The 26,491-nt window shown below is 43.8% G+C and overlaps 1 protein-coding gene across 1 annotated transcript; it reads left to right on the plus strand.

The window, feature by feature from the left end:
- Positions 1-718: 718 nt before the first annotated feature.
- Positions 719-20,256, plus strand: GCSH (glycine cleavage system protein H). Its single transcript, XM_088458378.1, has 5 exons — positions 719-933; positions 9,940-10,019; positions 15,393-15,456; positions 19,401-19,532; positions 19,630-20,256. The coding sequence occupies exons 1-5, from the start codon at positions 828-830 to the stop codon at positions 19,725-19,727; spliced, it is 480 nt and encodes a 159-aa protein (XP_088314504.1). The 5' UTR covers positions 719-827; the 3' UTR covers positions 19,728-20,256.
- The last annotated feature ends 6,235 nt before the right edge of the window (positions 20,257-26,491 follow it).

Consider the following 26,491-nt stretch of genomic DNA (forward strand, 5'->3'; position numbering starts at 1 on the left):
AGGGACGTCTGAGTAATGCACTGCCTTATGGAGGAGCAAGGACAAAATCCAGGTACGGGAAGGGGGGGAACGCAAAATTGCTGCGTTGCATCGGGTGACATATCCTAGTTTCGGCCCTGGTAACACAATATCTAGCATGCTAAAACTGGGACCACCCATTAAAAGATCTCTAGTTTCGCCTATGGTGCAGGTGACCGTCTCACATCTGGTGCAAGTTGTGCACATCCTTAGGGCAATGCATTTTGGATGAGGAACAAGCTACATATTTTGCAAATAGCAACTACACCAGAGTTTCCCAAACTTTGCCATTACAGTCCAGATTTTAAGGATATCCATGTTTGAGTCCAGATGGTTAAATCAAATTGACGGGGTACTAATTAAGTCACCTGTACTCAAGCATGGATAGCCTTAAAATGCAGACTGTAATTGCAGAGTTTGGGAGCCTCTGAACTGCATCCTCCCCATGGTGCACAGCACACTGACCGCCTGCACTGTATCAGCAGCATGACCCATAACTGTCCTGTCTCCATCATCCTCGTCAGGCGCCGGGCGGGCAGTGCGCATGAGCAGTACTTGTCACACGCACCAGAGCTAGTTACCTATGTATTACTGTCATTATGACATACTATTATCGCTGTGTGTGTACGTGGTATTATTATTATTATAGACCCCCCTCTGCAGCTGTCCGCTTTCTCAGGCACTCTCTCCCCGCTGCCGGGCGGCGCATGCGCAGCAGGGCAGGTGAGGAGGAGACCGCGGCGGCGGCGGCAGTGTGAGTGACTGATCAGTGCTGCTGCTGGCTGGGGCGGGCGCTGACGCTGTGTAAGATGGCGCTGCGAGCGGTCAGGAGCGTGTACAGTGCCGCCCGCCTCGTACCCTGGAGCGGCTGCTCTGCCGTCAGATCCCTAAGCTACTCCTCCCGCCTCCTCTCCGGTGAGTGCTGAGTTGCCTGTCTGCGTATAATGTCCCTGCGTGTGAGCTGGCTGGGTGCTCCGGTTCTTGCAGGGAGCAGGTCCCCGCGCACCATCCACAACTAACTCTGACTTGTGTAACTCCTGTGTGCTGCCCCTGTACAGCAGCGGCTCCTATAAGATACCCGTACAACTCCTATGCAACTTGTCCAACAACTCCAGTGTACTGCTCCTGTACAGCAACTCCTACATATATCACTGTACAACTCCTATGTGCAATTCCTGTGTTCTGCTCTTGTACAGCAACTCCTACATATGTCATGTGCAACACCTACATATTTATTACCAGTTATTTATATAGTGCACACATATTCCGCAGCGCTTTACAGAGAATATTTGGCCATTCACATCAGTCCCTGCCTCAGTAGAGCTTACAGTCTTAATTCAGTATCACATGCACACACATACACACTAGGGTTAATTTGTGTTGGGAGCCAATTAACCTACCAGTATATTTTTGGAGTGTGGGAGGAAACCCACGCAATCACAGGGAGAATATACAAACTCCGCACAGGTAGGGCCGTGGTGGGACATATGTCATGTGCAACATTTCACTGTACAACTCCTATGTGCAATTCCTATGTGTTGCTCATGTCCAGCTACTCCTAGGCATCTCCTGTATCGCCTACGTCGCTCAGTGTGTACGCAAGATTGCACGCTCCTGCGGTTGTTGGCGACGATGTGCTGCACATCAAACCTAGAGCTATCGCTAGCGGCCAGTGCATTGTTAATGAATGACGGAACATTAAAGTCGTCCAGTGTGGGCGCGCAATGGCTATTCACAGGCATTTGTTCCGATTTGGGAAGGAATGCCCGTCGCTCCAGTGTGTACCCAGCTTTACTCCTGTGAGTAGCTCCTACCCAGCTTGTCAGCAGTCACTCATGTGCCATGTCCCATAGCTTACTTCCCCAATGTCACACAGGGGATGTAGTTATTGTCCCTGACGTCGGCGCCAAAATCCCGACACCAGATTCGATGTATGATGTGGTAACATCACTCCTGTAACGATATATCGCTTCATCGTAAGTCAGATTATGTAGTGTGCATGTGGTATCGGTATGTTGTATCGGACCGTCGCTAGATCAACGTATCGTTCAGGTGTGTACCCGGTGTAGACCTACCATGGGCAATAGAGCGTGTGCTGGTCAGTGCAGATCCACCAGGTGCAATGAGGGGCGTGCTGGTCAGTGCAAACCCACCAGGGGTGATGAGGGGCTTGCTGGTCAATGCAGACCCACCAGGGGCCTATGGGCCGTTCTGGTCAGTGGAAACCCACCAGGGGTGATGAGGGGCGGGCTGGTCAATGCAGACCCACCAAGTTTAATGAGGGGCATGCTGCTTAGTGCTGTATGTGTAGTTTGCTGAGTACTATGTTTGATATCTGCCACCTAAACAAATGCCAAACATTCACGGAATCCACTTTATGATGATCAAAGTCCAACTTTAAAACAAAGTCTGATGTTTCTCTGCTATCTATCACATTGCTCTGTGCCTGTGTTTTATACACTACAAATAAAATATTTTATTTAGCACTTGTTGCTTTAACTTTTTATGCATATGCCTCCTGCGTATACCTAGCTGCATGCACTGCAGGCTGAATACCAATGTACAGACATAACTTAATATCACCCAATAATGCATGTTTGTGAGACATTTAAAAAAAACATTACGTCGTAGAGTGTGCTGTCTATCTTAAAAGAATTGCCAAATACATGTATACTACAATATACCATAGTTGGGGAGCTAAAAATTATTCTACCTATATTTTGTGGGGTATATATAATGGATTTCTGTGTATGCATCTATTTAATGGCTTCACAAAGTCTAATAATATAAATGAGTTTTGTTGGCATTTGGATTCTACAAGACTGACTACACCTGTACTATCACACCTTAATGCCTGCCTGTACTATGCACACCTTAGTGCACGCCTGTACTATTTGTCATGTTGACATGAAATATGTCTCGAGCTAAAATTATATATATATATATATATTTTTTCCCTTTATAATGCGCCACAAGGTTTCCATTACAGTACACTATACATAAATATATCTGAATCAGTGTTTTAGTACTGTTACCCGCAGAATAGTAGCACAGATAAGACAATGGAAGTGTCAATGATTGGCTCTCTTACTACAGCCGTGGCCAAAAGTTTTGAGAATGACACCAGTATTGGTTTTCACAAAGTTTGCTGCTTCAGTGTTTTTTGACCTTTTTGTCAGATGTTACTATGGTATACTGAAGTAACATTACAAGCATTTCATAAGTGTCAAAGGCTTTTATTGACAATTACATTAGGTTTATGCAAAGAGTCAATATTTGCAGTGTTGACCCTTCTTTTTCAAGACCTCTGCACTTCGCCCTGGTATGCTGTCAATCAACTTCTGGGTCACATGCTGACTGATGGTCACCCATTTTTGCCTAATCAATGCTTGGAGTTTGTCAGAATTTGTGGGTTTTTGTTTGTCCACCCGCCTCTTGAGGATTGACCACAAGTTCTCAATGGGATTAAGGGAGTTTCCTGGCCATGGACCCAAAATTTCAATGTTTTGTTCTCCGAGCCACTTAGAGAACCTTGCCATAAGGCAACTGTGATAACTATCATGCTGAAAAAGGCATTGTTCCTCACCAAACTGTTCTTGGATGGTTGGGAGAAGTTGCTCTTGGAGGATGTTTTGGTACCATTCTTTATTCATGGCTGTGTTCTTAGGCAAAATTGTGAGTGATCCCACTCCCTTGTCTGAGAAGCAGCAACCCCACACATGAATGGTCTCAGGTTGACAAACAATACCTTTTCCAGCATGATGGAGCACCTTGCCATAAGGCAAAAGTGATAGCTAAGTGGCACGTGGAACAAAATATCGATATTTTGGGTCCATGGCCAGGAACCTCCCCAGACCTTAACCCCAGTGAGAACTTGTGGTCAATCCTCAAGAGGCGGGAGGACAAGCAAAAACCCACAAATTCTGACAAACTTAAAGCATTGATTAGGCAAGAATGGGCGGCCATCAGTCAGTATGTGTCCCAGAAGTTGAGTGACAGCATGCCAGGGCGAATTGCAGAGGTCTTGAAAAAGAAGGGTCGACACTGCAAATATTGACTCTGTATAAACTTAATGTAATTGTCAATAAATGCCTTTGACACTTATGAAATGCTTGTCATTTTACTTCAGTATACCGTAGTAACATCTGACAAAAAGGTCTAAAGTTATTGCTGGCTTCTAACCTTTGAGGCATTAGTATTATTGCCAATCTTTACGGGATCCCTAATGCTGGTTACACACTGGGGTTTGGAAGCACCATTGACAAGGGATGTCAGTGACCTACAGTAACCGACACTTTGATCAGGGGATGGTCAGCAGAATACCTTCCTTTGACCCCTTCACGTTCACTTGCAGTGACTGTGAGTAAATAGTAGTCAGCACCCATCATACAAGCACAAGTGGATTTGAAGATAATCGGAACCCAATATGTTCCATCTCATCCATGTTTATTAGAAATATATTTAATGCTAATAAAAGCATGTAAACACACACTATTTTCCCTTTGTGAGTAACATCATGCTGACTTGTAGATCTTACTGAGGAATTGGTATGATGTGCCGGCGGACATCTCAATGGTGAAGATCCCGACAGGGGCCCTTAACCCTGCGTTAGGCACACCTCTGGGACTCCCAGGTTCAGGCGCAGTGCGCCTGACAGGCGCCTGTTATAAAATCATCATTAGCACCTAATTAACTCAATTCTAACGCTCTTAAAGTGATCACTGACCATCATTAGGATGTACAAACAGAGAATATATGGAAATCTGATTCACAAAATCACATTTATTAACCTTAAAGCAAGTAAAACAAAAAATACTACATTCTAAGAGGCCACCCTGGACAAACCTACATATTTCCACAAAATACCCACAACCTTTGTAATTTTTATTCATAAAATAAGCAAAATACACAAAATTGTGAGAAAATAAAAAGAAATGCGTACCTTCAAAAGTCGGACGAGTTCGGGCGCAATGAGCCGAGGAGGCAAGGAAGGTCACTACTGCACTCCACGCAGGCGGCGGGAAAACTGACTAGGGGGGCTTCAAACAGCACCTAGAGATAGGAAGGTACTAGGAGGGGCAGGCCCCTGCGCCCCCTTGTGGCGGAGATGTGAGCGAGAACAGTTTTGTGGAGCCTGTCAGGCCAGCTGCGCCTGACGCAGGGTTAAGTAACCTAACATTCCCCCTGTCTCCCCTTGGAGCCTACCGCTAGCCTCTCCCCGGTGGTGCCTTAACCTAACCCTCCCGGGCGGTGCCTACCCCTAACCTCCCCCCGGTGGTGCCTAACCCTAATCCCCCGCCCATCCCTGGCCTAACCCTAAACCTAATCTGCATGCTTACCTTCGGGATGCCGACGTCGGGATCCTGACCCCCGGCATCTTGACCGGATCCTGTTGCTGACTATTCAGCAATATAGCTAGGTTCTGCTTCTTTATGCATTAAATCAGTAAAGTCTATGCTTAGTTTCTGGGCTCTGTAAATGCACAAAATAAACAATTAAATTAGGACTCATTAGAACCAAAATATATACACACACCGCTTGTTACAAACATTGAAATTGCATCCTAAATAGGATAATAAGGTGGACAAGTCAATAATAGTTATATTTAGTGTACAATGATATGAGAATGTTTGTCACTGATACAGGATGTAAAGTGTAATTTGTTTATATATATATATATATATATATATATATATATATATAATTATATATATAATTATATATATATATAATATAATTTATGTTTACATTTTACAATGGGTTTTCTCACCGTTAGAATCCTGCTTATACAATTATCATCTTTTCTCTGTGTCAATCCTATTATATTTTATTATTGTGCTTTTTAACACTGGTACTTTCTGGTTCATCCGAATCTTGTCCTGAGCTAATTGTGTACTCAGTCAGGATCAGGATTTGTGGACATTAGTTTTGCTACAGTTGTTTTGCAGGAGAGGATAGTGTAAGCCATGCAGGCTCATCCAAAATTCCATATGTACTTATGCTGCTCTGTATTGTTATACTCTGATCATTAAAGAGAATATACATTTCTGGGTGATTACTGGTCTGTTTTTTTTTTTCGTTTTTTTTTCTTTTTAACCCAGTGCTAATTTTAGTGCTGAAATTAGTGGTGTTGTAATTGTGAGCTTGATGTACAACTTATCACAGGGCGCGAGCCGTTGAATCCTGCTGTTGAATGTACGTTGTGTATATAGAAAATGATCAAAATCCTATATATATTCCTGTGAGCTGCTTCTACCACCTCTGTAGACAGCAAAGTCTGTATCAGAAAGTGTCCCTGACTCTCTATGCAGCCTGTGATCTGGTTTAAGCCAGTGGTTTCTTGCCAGAGTCGCTGAGCATATACTGTAAATTATAAAAGACTGCAAAACAAAATGTGCTGAGGAACGTGAAATGATGTATGTATGGGAGGGGGACACAATATTCATCATATCAGGAAGTCTGCAAGTACAAAACAGAAGTATGTGCTCATTTTATTTTACATGTCATTGCTGGTTTTATAGAAAGACGTATAGTGACAGGATGGGTTACAGATTGTGTGTAGGACGGTTCTTTCTTACAGTCACCTGTTATTACTGATCATTGCTTCTGGTGCTTCTTGATAACCGATGGTCCCTAACTGTATAAGGCCTAATTCACAACGGATCGCAACTGCGATTACAATAGTGGTTATGCACGCAGTTTAACTGCGATAGTATGCTAAACCATTGCGATCGCTATGCCGTCGCAGCACTTCACAAGGACGCCCACTTTACATCACATCCGCAAAGTTTAGCGAGACTGCAAAACCATCGGTAACATGGAGTACCATCGCAGTCTCACGCACACTTACACAAGCTCTGACCTTACTCAGGAATTGCTAACCTCATTGCACGCTATGGGTACTCAGGCTGCGTAAGGCATCGCAGTGGCTAATTTATGCATGCCCCTGCAACGGCGTTCAAATACACTGCGTTTCGCTGACCACTCCACAAAAGACACTGCCTGTCAATTACTCTGCGATGGGTCTGTGTAGTCTCTGCGATCGCAGTCCCAATCGCAGCAGCTGGTTCATGCACTGCGATGCAATCGGCCGATTGCGTGCGGTATTGGCAACTGCGATCCTTGCTGAATCTGGCCCTACGTCAACTGTGTTGTAGGAGAGCAGTCGCTGCCACCATCAAGCTTGTTCTGCAGAGGAAGTGGGGTGTAGCTGCTGCAGCACCTCTTTGCTGGCAACGTTGAGTTCTGAACACTCACTGTGGTATGGGACTGCTGGGTAGCAGAGCATTGAACAGTTTGCAGGATTCAAGACGTTATGCCCCTTTCAGACCAAAACCCCGGGTTCAGCCCAGGTCGCTGAACATGGGTTTCAAGTAGTGTCACAGCGGCTTGAAACCCGTTCACAATTCAGGCTGGACCCGGTTTATGGCCGGGGCTTCTGCTCTGCCGGCGCTTGGAGATGACATCATCTCCTAACGCCGTTGGGCCTCCCCTCCATAGGGTGGTAAGGGGACCCGGGTCAGATGACCCAGGTCACCTGTTCACACTGCCCAGTAACTTGGGCTATTTTTCAGAGACCCTACCACACCAAGACGTGACCTGGGTTAACCCGGCAATAACCCGGGTATTTGTGGCGGGGTGAAAGGGGTATTAGAGCGTCAGCTTTTATCAGTTGGTCACATGAACAGGACAGTTATAGCCTTCTCTTGCATGTATCGACCCGCATAGGTGTAGGCGTTACATATGGGACTACATACACCTATCTTTAAATCGCAGAATTTAACTCGCTATGTACTATGCAACTAAGCCGCATCTTATTGGCATCACTAATGCAGCTAAAGTACAGTGCACAGGTATGCTGGAGACTGGCATTGCATGCAGCGGCTGTATGCCACTCACCTGGGTAAGAAGGCAAATGACTGAGGCCCGATACAAGAGACTTGCGTCATGCATCGTGCCATCTGCGACTTTCTACTCATACTTTGCAACGAAAATCCTAAGTGCCCAGGACACTGTAATCTCTTTAGATACAGTCCTTATGCTAAGGAGCATATTTAATACCGAGTGATATTCTTGTTATCACTTGTTACTAATCTTACATGGTGCTCCAACCAATCAGCTCCTGTCATTTTTCAAAGACATGACAGTTAGGAGCTGATTGGTTAGAGAACCATTTCAGATTAGTAATGAGTGATAATAAGAATATAACTTGTTTATTAAATATGCCCCTACATTTAGAAAAAAATATGGTACTTGTGTACTTTATGGACTCATTGCCGAGAGAACCCAAGTGTCCTGCACTCATTATTATCAATCACGGTAATGTCTAAATCCCCTTCACGTAGAGGACCTTGATGTCATCAGCCAGTGTCCAGCGTCATTCCCATTGTCCAACATCATTCCCTACCATCCAAGTGGGCATAGAGAGGGAATATAACCTTGTAGTGAGCCACCGAGCCGGGGACAACTTTCGGTACTTGTGTACGTAAAGTACACAAGTACCATGTAAAACATTCATTGGGTTCTCTCTGCAATGAGTCCGTAAAGTACACGAGTACCAAAAATACAAAAGTCTGTGTATGAGGACACATCTTTATGTTTATGGTTTATGCTGCTTTACATTTATCCTTTAAAACTAATTAAAGTACTATGGTCCCCAATGTCGTACTTCCCTCTGAGCTAAATATGGGTCCAGGCGGTGTAGGACCCAGAACTCTGTGCAGCTACTGCTGCTGCCACAACCAGCTCTTGGAGCTCAACTGTGCTACTTAGTTCCTTGGGGCAGGCAGGGGTGCAGCTCTCCTTCACGATTCATAGTATCCTCCGAGTGCTACCAGAATCCTGTGCTGGTGCCTCCTATATGGGGAATCGTTCTACAGTATCACAAATACTGCTGGTTCCCTTCTTACACGCACACTCCTGCAGGGCTCATGTGAATGGTGGGTAGAATTGCTCTCGGTTTCCCAGCACTGTCTTCTCTTAATCCCTGTATTTGGAAGCGGGCAAGGCAGCTCAGACACTGTTGAGACCCGCTGGACCATCAGGGTGAGTGATGTTGCAGAGATGGGATTGATACTCTAGGGAACATTAATCCCTATATGGCAGGGGTGGGCAATAAACTGCCTTCCAGCTGCTGTTGAACTATACATCCCAGCATGTCCTGGCACAGTTTTAGCATGCCCTGATGATAGCAAACCTGTGGCAGGGCTTGCTGGGATGTGTAGTCCCACAGCAGCTGGGGGGCCTCTTATTGCCCATCCCTGCTATAAGGGATAACTTATGTCTTTGCATAGTACAGGATGATAAAAGAAGTGCTTACGTGCTTGCCCACAAATCCCTTCTGTTTCCTGTGAGTTGTTTGGACCACAGGCCGTTTCACATTTTATCTGTCCTTGCCTGTAAAAGCGCTACAAATATATTGCAGACCTGTTAATATCATGCTCTGCAATCCCAAAATAAAATTTATGCAACTATGGGGTCAATCCAATTAGACGCGAAGGGTGTGAGTTGTCGTTGCCACGATGTTACAGCGAAAGAACCGCATGTCGTGGCCCCGCTCCCAGCCCGAATACACTCCTCTGTGCTCACAGCCCTGCGGGGCTGCAAGCAGTTTTGAGCAAATTCAGGCTGCCATAAAGCACGGCTGCCGATCGCACATGTGACTGTATCGCGGCTAATTGTACTGGGACCTGTGTAGTGAGTCCCACTGTTTGATATAATAAATTTACTACAAAGTGTATTTTGATTTTCTTTAAAAGTTTGTATTTACCAATCTTTCCTGTCCTATTATTTCAGAAATCGAGTATGTGCCCGTATATAGTATAGGTTTTCTTTTTTGTTTTTGATAGTACAGTATATATTTATGTGCTGAAATAAATGAGATTTAACTTTGCCTGTATGGTGTGTATTTTACCTTTGCAGCTCGGAAGTACACAGACAAGCATGAATGGATATCTGTTGAAAATGGAATTGGGACTGTGGGAATCAGCAACTACGCCCAGGTATATACTTGTTAGTTAGGAATGCTCCTGTCTGTGATCTTTGAAATCTGTTAATTCAGCAGAAACCGTCTTATCTGAAATTTTGTGACGGACTTTGTCCATTTTTTTTTTTTTTTTCTTATATCAGCAAAGTGTTTTTCCTAGTTAAACTTGAAACTTCAACTTGATCAAGTCTCTCGCTGCCTGTCACCCTGAGCTCGCTGCCTGTAGTTCTTTGTTGAACTGCCGGTGATCTGATTAGAATGTACGGGCAGCGCTGAGCGGATTGGTGACCATATAATAACAAGCACCAAGTTATGTAGAGTTCAGGAGGCAATTGATAGAGTACTGTCATATATTTTGCCAATATTTTGACAAGTTAGACGTGTGTGTGTGTGTGTTATATATATAATAATGTGGCAAACTGGCGTCACTCTGAACGGCTTGAACAAAATGAAACTGACACCACTTAGTGCAATCCTGGCTTCCCGGCATATATATATATATATATATATATATATATATATATATATATATATATATTCCTTCGTGCACGGCCAGAGTTTTGTACCTAGCTTCACCAAATTTGGCATGGTGATGTAGTTTGACCAGGATTAGGTTTTTTTCCTAGGTTTGAACTTAGGGCCTGATTCAGAGCCGCTCGCAAAAAGCGAGCGCTCGCTCTGAATCAGGGCGGCCGCTTTTTAAATTAAATAAAAAAATGGCCTCCTGGCCGCTCGCTAAGCTGTGGGTCACCACCCGCAGCTTTTGCGAGCGGCCAGGTGATGGTCGCGACCATCGGGCTTGCGAAGAGACACTTGTGGTAGGGTCTCGTCTGCCGCAAGCCCAAGTGAGCTTCCAGTTCTAATAGAGTCGGAAGCTCACTACTGACATCACTGGTGCTGTCAGTAGGGCTGCCCACAAACGGCTGGCGTTCCTTCAGGAACGCCTCCGTTTGTCCAGCCACCCCCCCACCCCGCTTACAAAACTGGGCGAGCTGTCGATCAACATAGACAGCCGCCCTGTTTGTCGTGAGCTCGGAGCAAGTGAATTTCTCACTCACTACGGGGCTTGCGTGCGCAATGCACAACCTTTGACCCGCTTGCAAGCGTGTCTGAATGAGACCCTTAGTCAGCGCTGCACACTGTCACACGATCCCATAGACCCGGGACACTCTTAAATTACACAGGTTCTGGGGCTGAGGGGCTGGCTTCATATACACACATCTCTTCCAAAGTGCTGTGTGATATCACTTTTCCATACATGAAATACGGAGTTAGTCAGCCACCTGTGTTTGCCTGATAAACTCTGACTTTAAACAGTGTGCATTATTAGCATCCTGATAAACTCTGACTTTAAACAGTGTGCATTATTAGCATTTCACTCACAGGTGGCCATTCAATTGTTGTGTGGGCAGCGATAATTAATGGGCGCTCAGTGTTGAAATTTAATTGTTTTGGGCACCCATTAATTATCGTTGTCTTCACGCTCTATTAGGCCGTGTTTAGCCACGTAAAACGGCTAAACCCGTCTAAAGTTCTGGTTAGGGTGCCCTAACCACGTGTTTATTGCACATTTTTGCTTGCACCCTCCTGAAAGTACAAGCAGAAATGCCAGCGGCTGAACGGAGCAACAATTGAATTGCTCTGTAGGGTGCCCTAAAAGAAAAATCTGTTTTATAAACAATTGAATTGCCCCCCTGTCTCATCTTACAGCAGCTGCCCCGGGGGTCTTAGCTGAGTGCCTGGTAGGCTCATGTGCAGCTCAGCGCTCGATACATTCAGACTGTGGCAGACAGCATAATCAATCCACAATCTTTGATCCTGGCAAAGTTTAGCATATGGAGATTTTAAACAGCAGGGAAGATTGATCGCAACCACACAGTGCCACTGCGGGCGGGCCCCCTTCTGTCCAGGAACAGGACTCCAGTCTTGACATTTTGCCCCTGATGGCAGCCCTGCAAGACATGGGGCCAAATGTAATAGGGTGAGAGTTTAGAAAATGTGAGAGTTTAGCATTAAACTCTCACATTGGTTGAGTTTTATCTTCAAAATGGGAAAACATCTGAATGAGATTTTAAATCGTGAGAGTTTAAGTCTAAAAAAACATGCAAGTTCGCTTTGTTACTTTGTTTTTGGACTCTATTACATTGGTTTAAAAAGTTTAAAAAGTGTCAAACTCTCACTTTTCTAAACTCTCACCCTATTACATTTGGCCCATTGTCTTTAATGTTGGTTTGCAGAGTGATATTAGGGGGCGATTAAGCTGTGGATGCAGTGACAGGGGATCACGCAGATTCCCGATTATCATGAATCTGTGCATTCGCCTAACCAGTATGGTGCAAGTGCAGTACAGGTCTGCGATCCCATGCGCAGTCGGTAGTATACTGTCAATGTTTGACAGTCTGCTGCCGTATCTGGGCAGGGTGGGGGCGGCGCTGCCCTCCGTTTCTCAAAATGGAGGCGTGTCGCTGCCGTTGGGGTGGAGTGGAGTGGTCAGCATCTCCATCGGCTGACAGAGACTGCCTGCCCTCCATCAATTGTCTGCTGCGACCGGCTTGCGTGACCCCATGGTCACTCAGCCGGCCGAAGGGATCGCAGATGATCCAATGGTGCATCCTTGAACGCAGCTCGGATCAGTAATGCATGAAGGACGCCTCCTGCTGCATTGCCATATTACAGCTATATTAGCTGCGATAACATATCCGTCCTCAGCGGAATAATCACCTACTCTGTTCTGCAGTGATTTCAGAAACTCAGGTAATTTTGGATCTATACTAATTTCTGTTCTGTAAGTCAGTCTGCTCCTGATATACCCCATTCTAAATGGTATGAGAATACGCTGCCTGCACTGTCATTTACTCCTAACTTGCATAGTTATCTAGGTTATAGGCGAGGACAATGTAAGTCAGTCTGCTCCTGATATACCCCATTCTAATTGGTATGAGAATACGCTGCCTGCACTGTCATTTACTCCTAACTTGTATAGTTATCTAGGTTATAGGCGAGGACAATGTAAGTCAGTCTGCTCCTGATATACCCCATTCCAAATGGTATGAGAATACGCTGCCTGCACTGTCATTTACTCCTAACTTGCATAGTTATCCAGGTTATAGGCGAGGACAATGTAATAAGAATGAAGGCTGCAGGTGTACTTCAGGGTACAGTCTTCAACCCGGACAATGCTGGGTATCCCATCTGGTGTTAAATATATATATTAGAAATATAATATTAAATGGTAACATTTCTTACCTCTAAGGCTACTGTTGCACAAGAGGGTTTTCAGTTATGAGTTGAGAACTTACGGTTCATTGTTTAACAAAGACAGTGATTTAATGTGACTTTATGCTATTAATCAGCCAAAGGAAAACCAAAATCCACTATTCTCCATTTCAAACCAGCGAGATGAGATTTGCCCATGAAATTGTAGGTGAATTTAGCCTGATGTTCATGTCAAGAAATTCCAACACTGAGAAACTGAAGGACCATGCAGAGATTGTAGCACAGCCCACTGGAAACCATTGCAAAACAAGTGATCCCTGTTATGAGATTAATCTCTTAAGCATTGAGAGGCTAAACACTGCCCATGTAGTCAGCCCATACCGATGAAACTGGCTTTAGTGCATAATTCAATTCACTTGACTCACCCATGCACCAAGGTACAGTTGTTTACTCAGCCTTCCAAATACTCCTAAATATATTTTATCCTCTTCTGTACAGAGTATAGTGCAGTAGCTGAAAGTCTTTGTCTGGAAATTTGGTCACTAGCTTGAATTTTTTTTTTTTTTAATAGATTTTATATACTGCTGTCAGCCTTATTAATTGTTTATAGAGCCAAAAATGTCATCCTCCATTTTCTCAAGGAAATACATTACAAAGGCATCTTAGTCTGCTCCTCATGGGCTACAGGCTTCATGTGTGTAGGCTGTTCCTGTATAATCCAATAGTTTTACCAGATCTATTCAGTTAAACACTGAAAAACTAAAATGAATAGGTGCAACCATCCTCACTAGAGATTTCAGTAGTGTACTGTGTTGGGTTTATTTTTGGACCTACAGATGTGTCCTTATACAGACGTATATATCTGAGTCTCTAAATCTGTATACAAAATGCTACAATGTAGCGGCAGAAGAGTTTTACATTCCAAGCTCTGCTGTGCTTCATATACACAGTCAGTCACACACATACATAAGTGTCACATATCAAATAAATCTGTACAGTCTGCTGGTGCATCCTAGTCACATCGCATTGCAACTTAGACGCATTTTTGGGCTAAAAGACACCCTGTGCTAGCAGAGCAGCACAGGACCTGACCGCTCACTCACTTCAGGCAAGTCACGCTGCGTGGCGTATTGAGGCTCCATGTATGAGGACACATCTGTAGATGTCTGAGGATGGATATTATTATTATTATGCATTAGTTATATTGCACCTGTATCCTTATTTTATTTAGGTGCATTAATCAATACTAAAGTCTAGTTTATCAAATGATTGCTAGCATTTAGCTTCTGGGAATGAGTACTGTTGAAGTCAATAGATCAAATCCCGACGACGGCATCCCAGGAAGGGTGAAGATCCCGATCGTCCCTAAGGTAAGTATCGCTAACCTAATTCTACCCCCTAACCCTCCCTTAGAGGTGCCTAACCCTAACCCCCCTCTAAGTGCCTTAGCCTAACCCTAACCTCCCCCTGGGGGTGCCTAACCCCCCCCTAGCCTAAACCTAACCCTCTCGGGGGGGGGGGGGGGGGGTTAAGTCCCCCCGGGAGCCCTAAACCTAACCCTCTCCCGAGTTTTCAACGCCTGTCATTAGTACCACGCTGGGATTAGAGAGTCTGGAAGCCAGCGATCGGCATTGAGACCGTCGGCTTCCAGACTACATCCCGTTTTACAGCCCTACTCCTGAACTCTACATTCTCACCCTCCTCTGCATTAGGTGGATAGGAGGATAGGATTGCTAGCTCAACCACTTAAAGCTTAAAGAGGGCCTACCAGATATGCAGTAATTATATTTCACATTTGTCCTGTGTAATCTATGCTACTACGCAGTATGTTCATTTTGAACTCATAATATTGAGCAATAGGTGGCTTGTCAGCATATGGTATCTGTTATTGCATTCTGACTGTACATACTTGAGAGGTGATTCAGTGCTGCTGTAAAGTACACAGGACACGCTACGCACTTGTGAAGGGCAAGTAACCTAATGTAAAGCTGCAAAGCAAAGATCGTCTGGTTTCTTAATGTCTTCTCTTGTCAGTTCATTTGCAAAGCCCAGTGTACTCTTACTCCCGCCATAACCCTTATGTATGACGAAGCATGCCTGGGCTTTTATTATTTGGTAACCACAGTATAGCCAATAGTTGTCCCTTCTCTTAACAGTGTTATTTATATTTCAGGTGTCATTAGGAGATGTCGTTTACTGCTCTCTTCCAGAGATCGGTACCAAGTACAGTAAAATGGGTACGTTCATGTCCTTGACCTTGCTCAGATCTAAACTATATTCAACGTACAAATGTGACTGGATATATTTCAACTCTTGAAGGCTACGTTATATTTATTATATTTAATTAAGCGCCACAAAATGTCTGCAGTGCCTTATGGAGTAAGGGACATAAAATAGAATATGCAGAGAGGGGGGTCAATGTAGTGCACAGTGATTCCGTACCCAACATCCGAGGGGTCAAATTAGTTCACAGTGCTCCTGTAAACCAACATATGGAAGGGGAGTCAATTTAAAATTAGTGCGCAGTGATCCTGTACCAAACATATGAGGGGGGAGGGACGACTTTAGTATGCAGTGCTCCTGTACCCAAAGTATGTGTGAGAAAAACACGTCTGGGTCACTGGACCGTCACTCCAGTCTGAGGTCAAGAGCGCTCTGGAGCAGGTTTTCATCCAGGATGTCTCTGTACATTGCTGCATTCATCTTTCCCTCTATCCTGGCTAGTCTCCCAGTTCCTGCCACTGAAAACATCCCACAGCATGATGATGCCACCACCATGCTTCACTGTAGGGATGGTATTGGCCTGGTGGTGAGCGGTGCCTGGTTTCCTCCAAACATAACGCCTGGCATTCACGCCAAAGAGTACAATCTTTGTCTCTCATGGTCTGAGAGTCCTTCAGGTGCATATTGGCAAACTCCCAGATGGGCTACCATGTGCTTTTTACTAAGGAGGGGCTTCCGTCTGGCCACTCTACCATACAGGCCTGATTGGTGGATTGCTGCAGAGATGGTTGTCCTTCTGGAAGGTTCTCCTCTCTCCACAGAGGAATGCTGTAGCTCTGACAATGACCATCTGGTCCTGGTCACGTCCCTGACTAATGCCCTTCTCCCCGATTGCTCAGTTTAGACGGCCGGCCAACTCTAGGAAGAGTCCTGGTGGTTCCGAACTTCTTCCGTTTACTGATGATGGAGGCCACTGTGAACATTGGGACCTTCAATGCGGCAGATATTTTTCTGTACCCTTCCCCAAATTTGTGCCTCGAGACAATCCTGTCTCGGAGGTCTACAGACTATTCCTTGGACTTCATGCTTGGTTTGTGCTCTGACATGCACTGTCAAGTGTGGGACCTTATATAGACCGGTGTATGCCTTTCAAAATCATGTCCAAACAACTGAATTTACCCTAGGTGGACTCCAATTAAGCTGTAGGAACATCTCAAGGATGATCAGTGGAAACAGTATGCACCTGAGCTCAATTTTGAGCTTCATGGCAAAAGCCGTGAATACTTATGTACATGTGATTTCTTAGTGTTTTTTTTATTTATTTTATTAAATTTGCAAAATTCTCAAGAAAAACTTTATGGGGTATTGTGTGTAGAATTTTGAGAACAAAAATGTATTCCATTTTGGAATAATGCTGTAACATAACAAATGTGGAAAAAGTGAAGCGTTGTGAATACTTTCCAGATGCACTGTGTGTGTGTGTGTGTGTGTGTGTACACACACACGTCCTCATACATGTAGCCTCCTTGCGATAAACAGCCCTTCTAGTCAGGATGTGACTCTGTAGCGCCGAGCGTCCTTTTGTGTGACTTTTTACCTTCAAATGCGTCTTATTTTCACAGTGATGCGAATAGTTAGCACAAGCAGCTCCTGCTCAGTAAAATGATATGCGGCATGCCTATGTTCTGTGTGTGACTGCGGGTATAACTACATGTGAAATGCTACGTTACAGTGTCACCGGCTGTAACACTGTAACGTAGTGTTTCACATGCAGATACACCCGCAGTCACACACAGAACATCTGTGAAAGCAGAAGCTGCTTGTGCTAAATATTCGCATCACTGTGCGAATAAGACGCATTTGAAGGTAAAATGTTGCACGAAAAGACGCTGGCGCTACCAAGTCACATGGAGCTCCAGCGACATGTAGCGCACGGAGGATTAGATGTATGTGGACATATCTGTATATATAATGCATATTTACCCTGTGTCAGTGCAGACAAGTGGAGTGTTTGTTCCTTTACCCTTGTGACTTAGGGCAGTCTATAGATAGAAGCTTAGATCTGACACCTCCTCCTGGCTTTTGACAGCTCTTCCTACAGTTCTTCTCTGTCAAAGGGAATATTTCTTATTATAGATCTGTAGGTACTCAAATTCTATTCATATCCTCCAAAGATTTGTGATCTCTACCATTTGTATAAATGCAATAAAAGCATGTGACCACCTACTACTCAGCTGTTTCTGTACGATCAAGACAGTAATTCAGGGCATACTAAAACCTAATTTCTTAGAAAAGTTTTGAGTTATCACCAGGTTCTCAATCTGAGCTCCCTCCTATCTGAGTGCAGTGTCCTCACTTAAAGATGGAGGGCCTGATTCAGAGCCGGACGCTATTTGCGCTCGCTCGTTCAGAAAAAGGGGGTGGCTATTTAAATTAACCGTTCGCTCTTTGCGGTCTGTTCACGCCTCTATGTCTGAACGAGCGAAAAAAACATGCGAACGTAATTTTGAAAAAAACGCCCCCTGGCCGCTCGCATCATACGTCATGTCCGCTATTTATTAGATTAATCGAGTACATCGGACGGCGTATGAACTGCTCGCTATTCTTGTGGTTGGTTTTTCCTACCGCAATCATGCGAGCAGTTCTGACTATAAAACAACCAAGTGATGTGGTCGATGACGCTGCTTTATTAATTATGCACACCCTTAAAACGCCCGTTTTGACCTTTAAGCACGCCTGCGTTCTGATCTCCACTCCCCGTTTTCAAGCACCTTCCCCTGTTACCACCCACATACGCCTCCTCCTGTCACTCAAAATAGCAGGTATTCGCTATTTAGGGCGCACACGATTTTCGGCCGCACTGACTGGTTCGCGCATGCGTATTACAATCCGTACGCATGCGCAGATGTGCAAACATCGCTCGGAACGAACGAGCGGCCGCTCACGAGCGGCTCTGAATCAGGCCCGGAGTCTCAGCTAATTAATTCCACAGAAGAGGACTTGTTCATGGCTTTCATCAGTCTGCAGCCTACCTATGTGTTCTGAGTCACCCCATTACACTTTGCAGAGGAAAGTCAGTACTTCCAAGTCAGATCCTCTCCCTTTTGGTCTTACAGGATAGAAATTGTAGCAGCTCGTCTTTGGAAAAGAGCTAATGCTGTATATGTAGCCTTACCACCAAGCTCTGTGATATGCGCAGCATGGCTCGCAGGTGGTTCAGCCGTTTGGCTGGCTAGTGAATATCTAAGAAGAGTTCTCTCGAGCCATCGCAGGCAGTCAAATTTCTAAGAGTTCTATTCAACTTACAGAGCCGGATAGTATGTTTACCACCAGTAAAGTCATCCAGACTTGCATCTCCCAAGTCATCCAGACTCGCATCTCCCACTCTCTGCTTTCCGGTTTACCCAGGGTCTCTGGCAACAACTGCCTCCACCATCTTTGTCTCCGTTACCCTATCATCATCTTCAAACCACTCTGTTAAATTTAGGATACGAGAGTTTTTGCATTGGTACCGAGGATTCCAGGTCTTATGAATGGCCTTAACTGAATTGTTTAGTAGCTCAGAGGTATATTTCCCCTGAGGCTATTGAGTACAAGTTTCATCGCTGGAAACACTTGGCTCATCACCCATTTCTTTGCAGCTTGATGTGTATTAAATTATATGTGATGAGCTTATTCAACAATGTCCGAAAAGGGTTTAGAAGTCTGGCCAACAACCGCAATCCTTTTCTAATAACCCCTTTCAACATAATACAGCCCCTATAGCCAGCACTCTATAGTTGTTACATCTATTACTCTGTGTAAGGTATATTTTCCTTATACATCATGTTTAATCATCCTAATCCTGCACATCTCTATGCTTACTTGTGTAAAAGTTAACTTTGTAAGCAGTGCTCCGCCAGAAGACAAGTCCTTTCTATTGCACTACATGAGACTAGTGTTCTGTCCTTTGTCATAGATGAGTTTGGGACCTTAGAAAGCGTAAAAGCAGCTACGGAACTATTTTCTCCTCTGACCGGAGAAGTTACAGAAATAAATGAAGCCCTAGCAGATAATCCAGGCTTGGTGAACAAATCCTGCTACGACGAAGGTAAATAATGGGCTCTTGATAAGTCCAATTACTAAATAAATGTAATAGTGACCCATACCGTAGTTTTACAAAACCTTCATCCACGTCTATGTTACAGGGTGGTTAATAAAGGTGACGGTGGACATTCCTTCTGAGCTGGATGAACTAATGAGTGAGGACGCCTATGAGAAATATGTAAAATCGATTGAAGAGTGATCTGTTGGGGGAAGCGCATCCAGAGAAGAGACGTTAGTCCTGTTTAGATTGAGTAGCTGTATACAGGAGGGTTCCTCTCCACGTGGGTGGTATTTGATTACTACAGCAATAATGGTTAACCAAGCTTCCCCTTCTTGTAGCTTAATTTGGACTGGTCAGTACTGAAGCAACTCCCGAGATCCCCTGTTTAAATGTTTGCTCAGTTTTTCTTTTCTTTCTCCTTTTTTTTTTTTTTTTGTTTTTTTAACCTAAAATTTTACAGTGAATACAAACATAAAACATAACATAATTAACTAAATCTCGGTTACCTGTTTGGTTTCGTCCTGTTTTCGATGCTGCGGCAGAAAGATAGATTTGGCACTTTCCAAAGACTTTACCCCTTGTACCGGAATTACTTGTATAAGAGAACCATTGCATCTTTGCTAGAGATTGTATCTTCTATCATGGTGATGCGTGTGACGCTAAACACTTCATCTTCACTGCAGCTGTTCACCGATACTGTGTATAAATAAAAACACGATCTGGAAAATGGGTTTATCTTTGCGTTCATTTCCCCTGAAGACGGAAATCCATGGAGGGTGATACTTTAGGGCAGTTCTATATTTGCAAGCTGTGGAGAGACTGCACAAGTCTCGCATTATGTCTGGCTCCTTGTCCATTAATATAACCGCCACTACATACGTCCATTTATATTCTGCACAGATGGATATGAAAATCATAAACTGATTTACCGCCGGACCCATGCCCGGCGGTTGGCATCCCGGCAGAGGAGGAAATCCCGATCGTCAAAGGTAAGTATATACTAACCTATTTCTACCCCTAACCCTCCCTTCTGCTAGCCTAAACCTAACCTCGTGGCTATCCACGCCCGGCGTACCTTCGATTGGGATGCCGGACGTCGGGCTCCCGGCGTATGTCTGACAGGCGTCGGCATATTGACGCCTGTCTTTAGACCCTTGCCGGGATATGACAGTTGGGAAGCCGGCTGTCGGGCTTAGGTGCGTTGGCTTCCCGACTGCATACCATTCGGGCCCACCTCTGAATTAGACAAAGTATGCACTCGTCCCCTAGGTTAGTAAAAGGCCTTCATATTCCTAAGCAGGGGCCATAGCTAAAACTGTGTGCCGTAGCCCCCACTCAGAGCACCAGCGTACAGAGCTTGTCACCCGTCATTTTTCCTTTTTTTGGTGCTTGGCCTCTTCTCCGGGACCAGTCCCCTTGTTCTGTACGCTATGAATCCAGGATCCATTTTGTCCTCCCCTTCCCTGTCCCTTTCTCTTCTCTCCTTCATTCTTCTCTCCTTCATTCTTCTCTCCTTCATTCTTCTCTCCTTCATTCTTCTCTCCTTCATTCTTCTCTCCTTCATTCTTCTCTCCTTCATTCTTCTCTCCTTCATTCATTGCATTTCATAAGGGCCTTGCATTATTTCAACATAAACGACCCTACTTTTTTTTTTTTTTTTAACATCTAGTGCAGTCATTTTAACATTTTATACAATAATTTGGCCTAAGATGCCTCAGATCCAACGTTGTTGAAATGTCAGTGCCTTACTCAGCTCCAAGTGTTTTCCCTGCACAGAAACCAGCAAAGCCAAGTGCAGTGTCTCCAAACTTGGCTGCTGTTCTGACTCTATATCTACCTGACGATTTTGTTTGAGCCATTTCTGCCAGTTGGACAATGACCAATGTGATGCTTCCAGATTTCCAGGTGGAATGTTACACTAAGTCCTGGTGGCTGGTTCAATGTTACTAAAGGTGCCCATCCACTAGCAGACATGAAAACGACCGCACGATTACGACGTTGTAATCGTGCAGCAGTTTGTCAGTCTGTGATGAGCTTGCACTGAACGAGCAGTCGTTCAGTGCAGGCTCATCAATCATCTACAAACATGCTGATCCTGATGTTATCGTTGTCCAGCATGTTTGCAAGATGATAGATGTCTAAATGAACCGCGGGCACGCGCATCACTGGTCATTTTAGAAATTTTTTAAACAATCTGCAAACTATTTTCAAATGATTACCGAACGATTATCTAACGATATCGCTCAATTAAATCATCTAGTGGATGGGCACCTTAAGGGAGGTCACTAAAGGGGAACAACTTAAGCTATCTCATTAGTGTGACATTAATGGTCAATATATCAAACTACTACCCTATGAGTCTTTCTTCTTTTTTTTTTTTTTTAAAACACTAAAAATATAGTAATACGGTGCCTCCATCATAATTCTCCCCCTTCTGTGATGCCATCTGTGCTAAAGTATTTTACATCACTTTTACATCAAAATCACTTAAACTCTATGGCAGCCCTTCTGAATGGGTTAATCCTTGTTCAGCTGAGTAGACACAGGACAAAGTGTACACCCATGGACAGTATATAGTGTGACTTCTCCCTTCCCTATCTCTTTCCTGTCACGGCAGCTGGGCAAGAACACTTTTATTTATAAGTGAATATTCTTTTCTTGGTTATCATAAACAAACCTATACATACTCCTAATAAAATAAAACCACAAACAAAAAATACAATTAAATAGAAAAAACAGCACATAATACAGAAATTTGATACCATTAAACAAAACCGCATTAAAACGTATTCATATAGTCGTAATGTAGCCATTTATACAAAAGACTATTACATATAGTAGTACTAAAACCAAATATAAATCACCTTAACACTCTTATTTAGGGTAAATGAAGGATCATTAAAAATATGACTACAGTATGTCACTGGAATCGGTATGAAATACCAACTGCTGAATAGCTGCCAGTTCTCATACAGACGCCGGAAGCCTCTGATAGAAGGACATCCTGACAGGGGCACGCAAGTACGCTAACCTTCCCTTAGAGGTGCCTAACCCTAACCTCCCCGCACCCTAAACCTAACCCGAAGTCTCCCCGGGTGTGCCTAATCCTAACCCTCCCAACCCCCTACCCGCGCGGCTACAACCTAAACTGTCCACAGCTCATCTCGTTCGGAATTTCGCCGTGGGGCTAAAAATAGGCGTTGGCAATTCAACGCCTATCTCTAGTCCCAGGTCGGGATTCCGACAGCCTGCGTTCCAGGCGGCAGTAAATTAACCGCATCCCTATGTCCTAATCATCCACATTATCTAGTAGTCGGAATATGGGAACGTCTTACTTGTCGTCTGATTTAGCATACCTGGATTTTAGCCACCTACGATTTAGCCAAATACTATTACATTTAGATTCACCCTTCTGGGCAATATATAGGTATCGTTCGTGGGACACTGTGGCATATACTAGAGAAACCCATTCCTGAAAATTCAGGAACTGTGGTAGCCATCCATGTAGGTGCTATGCAGATTTTGGCCAGGGAGCACGAACTAAGAATACACTGTCTGGTGTAACGATCAATGGTATCCTCGTCCAGAGTACCTAGTATGCAAACTACCGTTGTGGGAACCGACTGAGAAATACTGGTAGAGGCAATCACTCAAATCACCTGATTCGAAAAACCATGAACCTGTGGACATGTCCACAGGAGATGCCAAAAGGTACCTGGAGTGTGTCCACATTTGGGGCATTTAGCATCAGTGCGAACTCCAAATTTGAGGGAAATGTTCAGGGGTGAGAAGTTCTATGGCTTATAAACAACTGAATCTTTTGGAATCTAATAGATGCTATTTATTCTTTCTGACTTCCCAAGGCCAATGACCAATAGTCATTGCACATCGGTCCAATATCTTCCCACTGTGTTTTAAGGCGTGGTAGATTAGAAGAGTGATGAGCTGCCATTATTTATGAGCATATAGAAGAGAGAGTTCTTTTAGAACTAATAGAGGTAAACGTAATAGTGGAGAGTCTTGTATATTGGGTGATGTCCCTGAAAATTGAGCTGTTAAAGCGTGTCTAGGTTGTAAATAACCGTAAAAAAATCGCATGAGGAAGCAAGTACTCGTTACGTAGCTGAGAAAATGTTTTCATTACATTACCCTCATAGATATGTCTAGCCTGAGTAAGCATCTGGGGACCCAAAAGGTATTCCCGGCCTGTAAAGGTGAGTGTCCAGGTGAGGCTTGAGCTACTAGTAGCATATGAAGAGCAGCCACCGAGGTATCCTGTAGCCAGAGCCACAAATGCGATAATTGGGCGGCATAGTAATAAAAACGGAAATGAGGTTAACGCTAAGCCCCCATCCGTTTTGGCTCTAGTAAGAGTATTCTATCGAATTCGAGCACGACTGTCCACCCAGACCAGAGAAGTGACCAGACCCTCCACCTTGTGTAATAATTACATTGGAAGATACATTGGTGAGTGATGAAAATATAAAGAAGGTTGGGTTGGACGATCAGCTTAACCAGATTTACTCTACCAGTAAGAGTGAGAGGCAATTTGCTCCATAAATGGGTTTTGGCCTTTAAATAAACCACCTGTGGTTGGACGTTTGAAGCAACGTAATCCGACGAGGAGTTACTTATACAAATCCCTAAGTATTTGAATTTCTCTCTGGAAAGATAATTCAGAGTATAGGGTATTGTATGGTCTACTTCTCTCCTTATCTTGCGCCCTTTATGCATATAGTGTGGTGAGTGGGAAGATGAAAGAGTAATTTGATGTAATGCTTTTTAGATACTTCCGTGCTGCCTTAAGTGCTGATGGTCTCTCCTGTGCCAAACAAATACTAATGTTTGAAATATATGGTTTAAATGGCACACAGAAAAGTATAATAATGATATGCACCATGGGGGAAAAATTTTATTTATTAGGTGTGGTATGAAAAAAGAAATAATATAAACGAATTAATTTTAATTTAACTTATGTAAAATGTATAGCATATATTTAGTGGGGGGAAAAGTAGTAAAAACAAATGATTAAGAGTTAGTATTGTTCTTACATTAAATTTTTTAGTCCAACTGTGTTCTAATCCCAATTACAAAAAAATAGCATCGTCCGATAAAAAAACCAAGATGATTAGAGGAATGTCCATAAATAAAAACAATACTGATTAAATTACAAAAGATAAAAAGGGCAATAGAAAAACCTGGTGCACGCACCTCTTTAAAAGATGCTATAATGGGAGAAGATCCTTAGTACAGGATTATGACCTGTTTGTATAGTCAGCTGTTAGGCGTTCCTAAAGAAGTCCCCGCAGCTTGTAGTGTCTGTCAGTATAATGTTCCCCAGCTTGCTGGTGCCGGGATCCTGCTCCGTGATGTCGAGTCTTACCTCTTCTGGACACCAGGTGTAGTGCCGGGATCCTGCTCCGTGATGTCGAGTCTTACCTCTTCTGGACACCAGGTGTATTCAGCGTCATTGAAGATTCGTGCCGGTGAGCCGGTCTGTATGAAGAGACATCTGGCGGCGAGTGTGCATGCTATTACTCACCGCTTGTCACTTCCCGGTACACTGCAGAGAGGGGTGTGTTGTCAACGCATTTCACCTGTCCAATGGCATCGGGCTTCGTCAGGGCGGTGGGGTGTGTGTTGTGGTTCCCCTTAAATGTGTGCTTTGGCTCCTCCTTCTTGTTATCCGGATTGGCAGACGGCATGCTTTGTTGAGGCAATGAAAAAAGATTCTTGCGGTGTTTGATTGATCTCACTGCTGTTAATGGTTACATCGTTTCTTGTGCCTATATTCTCTATTGAGCATCGTATATGTGATAAAGAGGAGATTTTTCTTCTGGGACATGAAATCCAGTATCTAAAGCATTGGCAAGAATGCATTTGTGACAATAAAAAATAAATGAAATAAAAGTATATTGTCATGTTATTTTTATAGTGAGGTTTAATATTGGTTGATATTTCCTTATGGTATCCTAATTATGTTGTAATGGAGAAAGATGTGGGAATGGAAGAAAATCCTACTGTTAATAGTGATAATAATGTTAATACTTGCAGGAGTTGTGAAGAAGGTAATTTTGTTTTTTTTAGATTATTTGGTTGTTCTGTTACCATTTTATATTTTATTATCTTAATATTTTTCATGCATCAAAGAGAAGTCACTGTTAATTATACGTTCATGTATTTTGAAAAAATCTGGTCAGTAGATGGTTCTCTCTTCCTTTTATTACATTCGGTACAGCGAGTTAAGTTTTGAGTCATCTACTTATGCTTGTGTGGTTTCCAAAGTTTTTCCAAAAACTTTTCCTGTACGGTATGTTCTTTGTTATCTTCTCCCTTCTTTAGGTTAGTCTCTGTCTTCCCATTATTCCAGAGGGTTTAGGACATAATTTTAAGATCTAACTACATAAACTTATCTTCCCAGGAGGTCCCCCATCCTGGTACTTTTCAGGCCCTACCCTGTTTAGCTTCCAACTACAGAAGTAGTTGGGCATTCTCCGGGGGGGGGGGGAAGTAGGGATCTTTAAGATGTCCTGCCCTTCTTACAAATATTTGGGAGACTGGACACTTGATCATATGTAGTTTTTATCTTAAATCTTGCAGGAAGCTGTTCAATTCAAAGTCGATGTTGAGGCCTCGTGTTAATGTTCTCATCTCGTGGACATCATTTTGATGTGGTCTCCTCTCCTCCAGGGTTTTTTCACTATCTTAATAGATTGGAAGGATAGAAGGCTTGGATCTCCGTTATGAGCTTTAAAAATTATCAGATACACTGTGTGCTTCAAACTTCCTATCAATATTTCTAATGTGTTGGCCACACCCCCCTCTCTTCAGTGTACTGGAAAGTGACAAGCGGTGAGTAATAGCATTTACACTCGACACCGGACATCTCTTCATACAGACCAGCTCACCGGGGCAAATCCTCAATGACGCTAAATACACCTGGCGTCCAAAAGAGGTAAGAC

This window comes from Taudactylus pleione, unplaced genomic scaffold (genome assembly GCF_031769625.1).
Source record: "Taudactylus pleione unplaced genomic scaffold, aTauple2 ptg000828l, whole genome shotgun sequence".
Taxonomy (NCBI): Eukaryota; Metazoa; Chordata; class Amphibia; order Anura; family Myobatrachidae; genus Taudactylus; species Taudactylus pleione.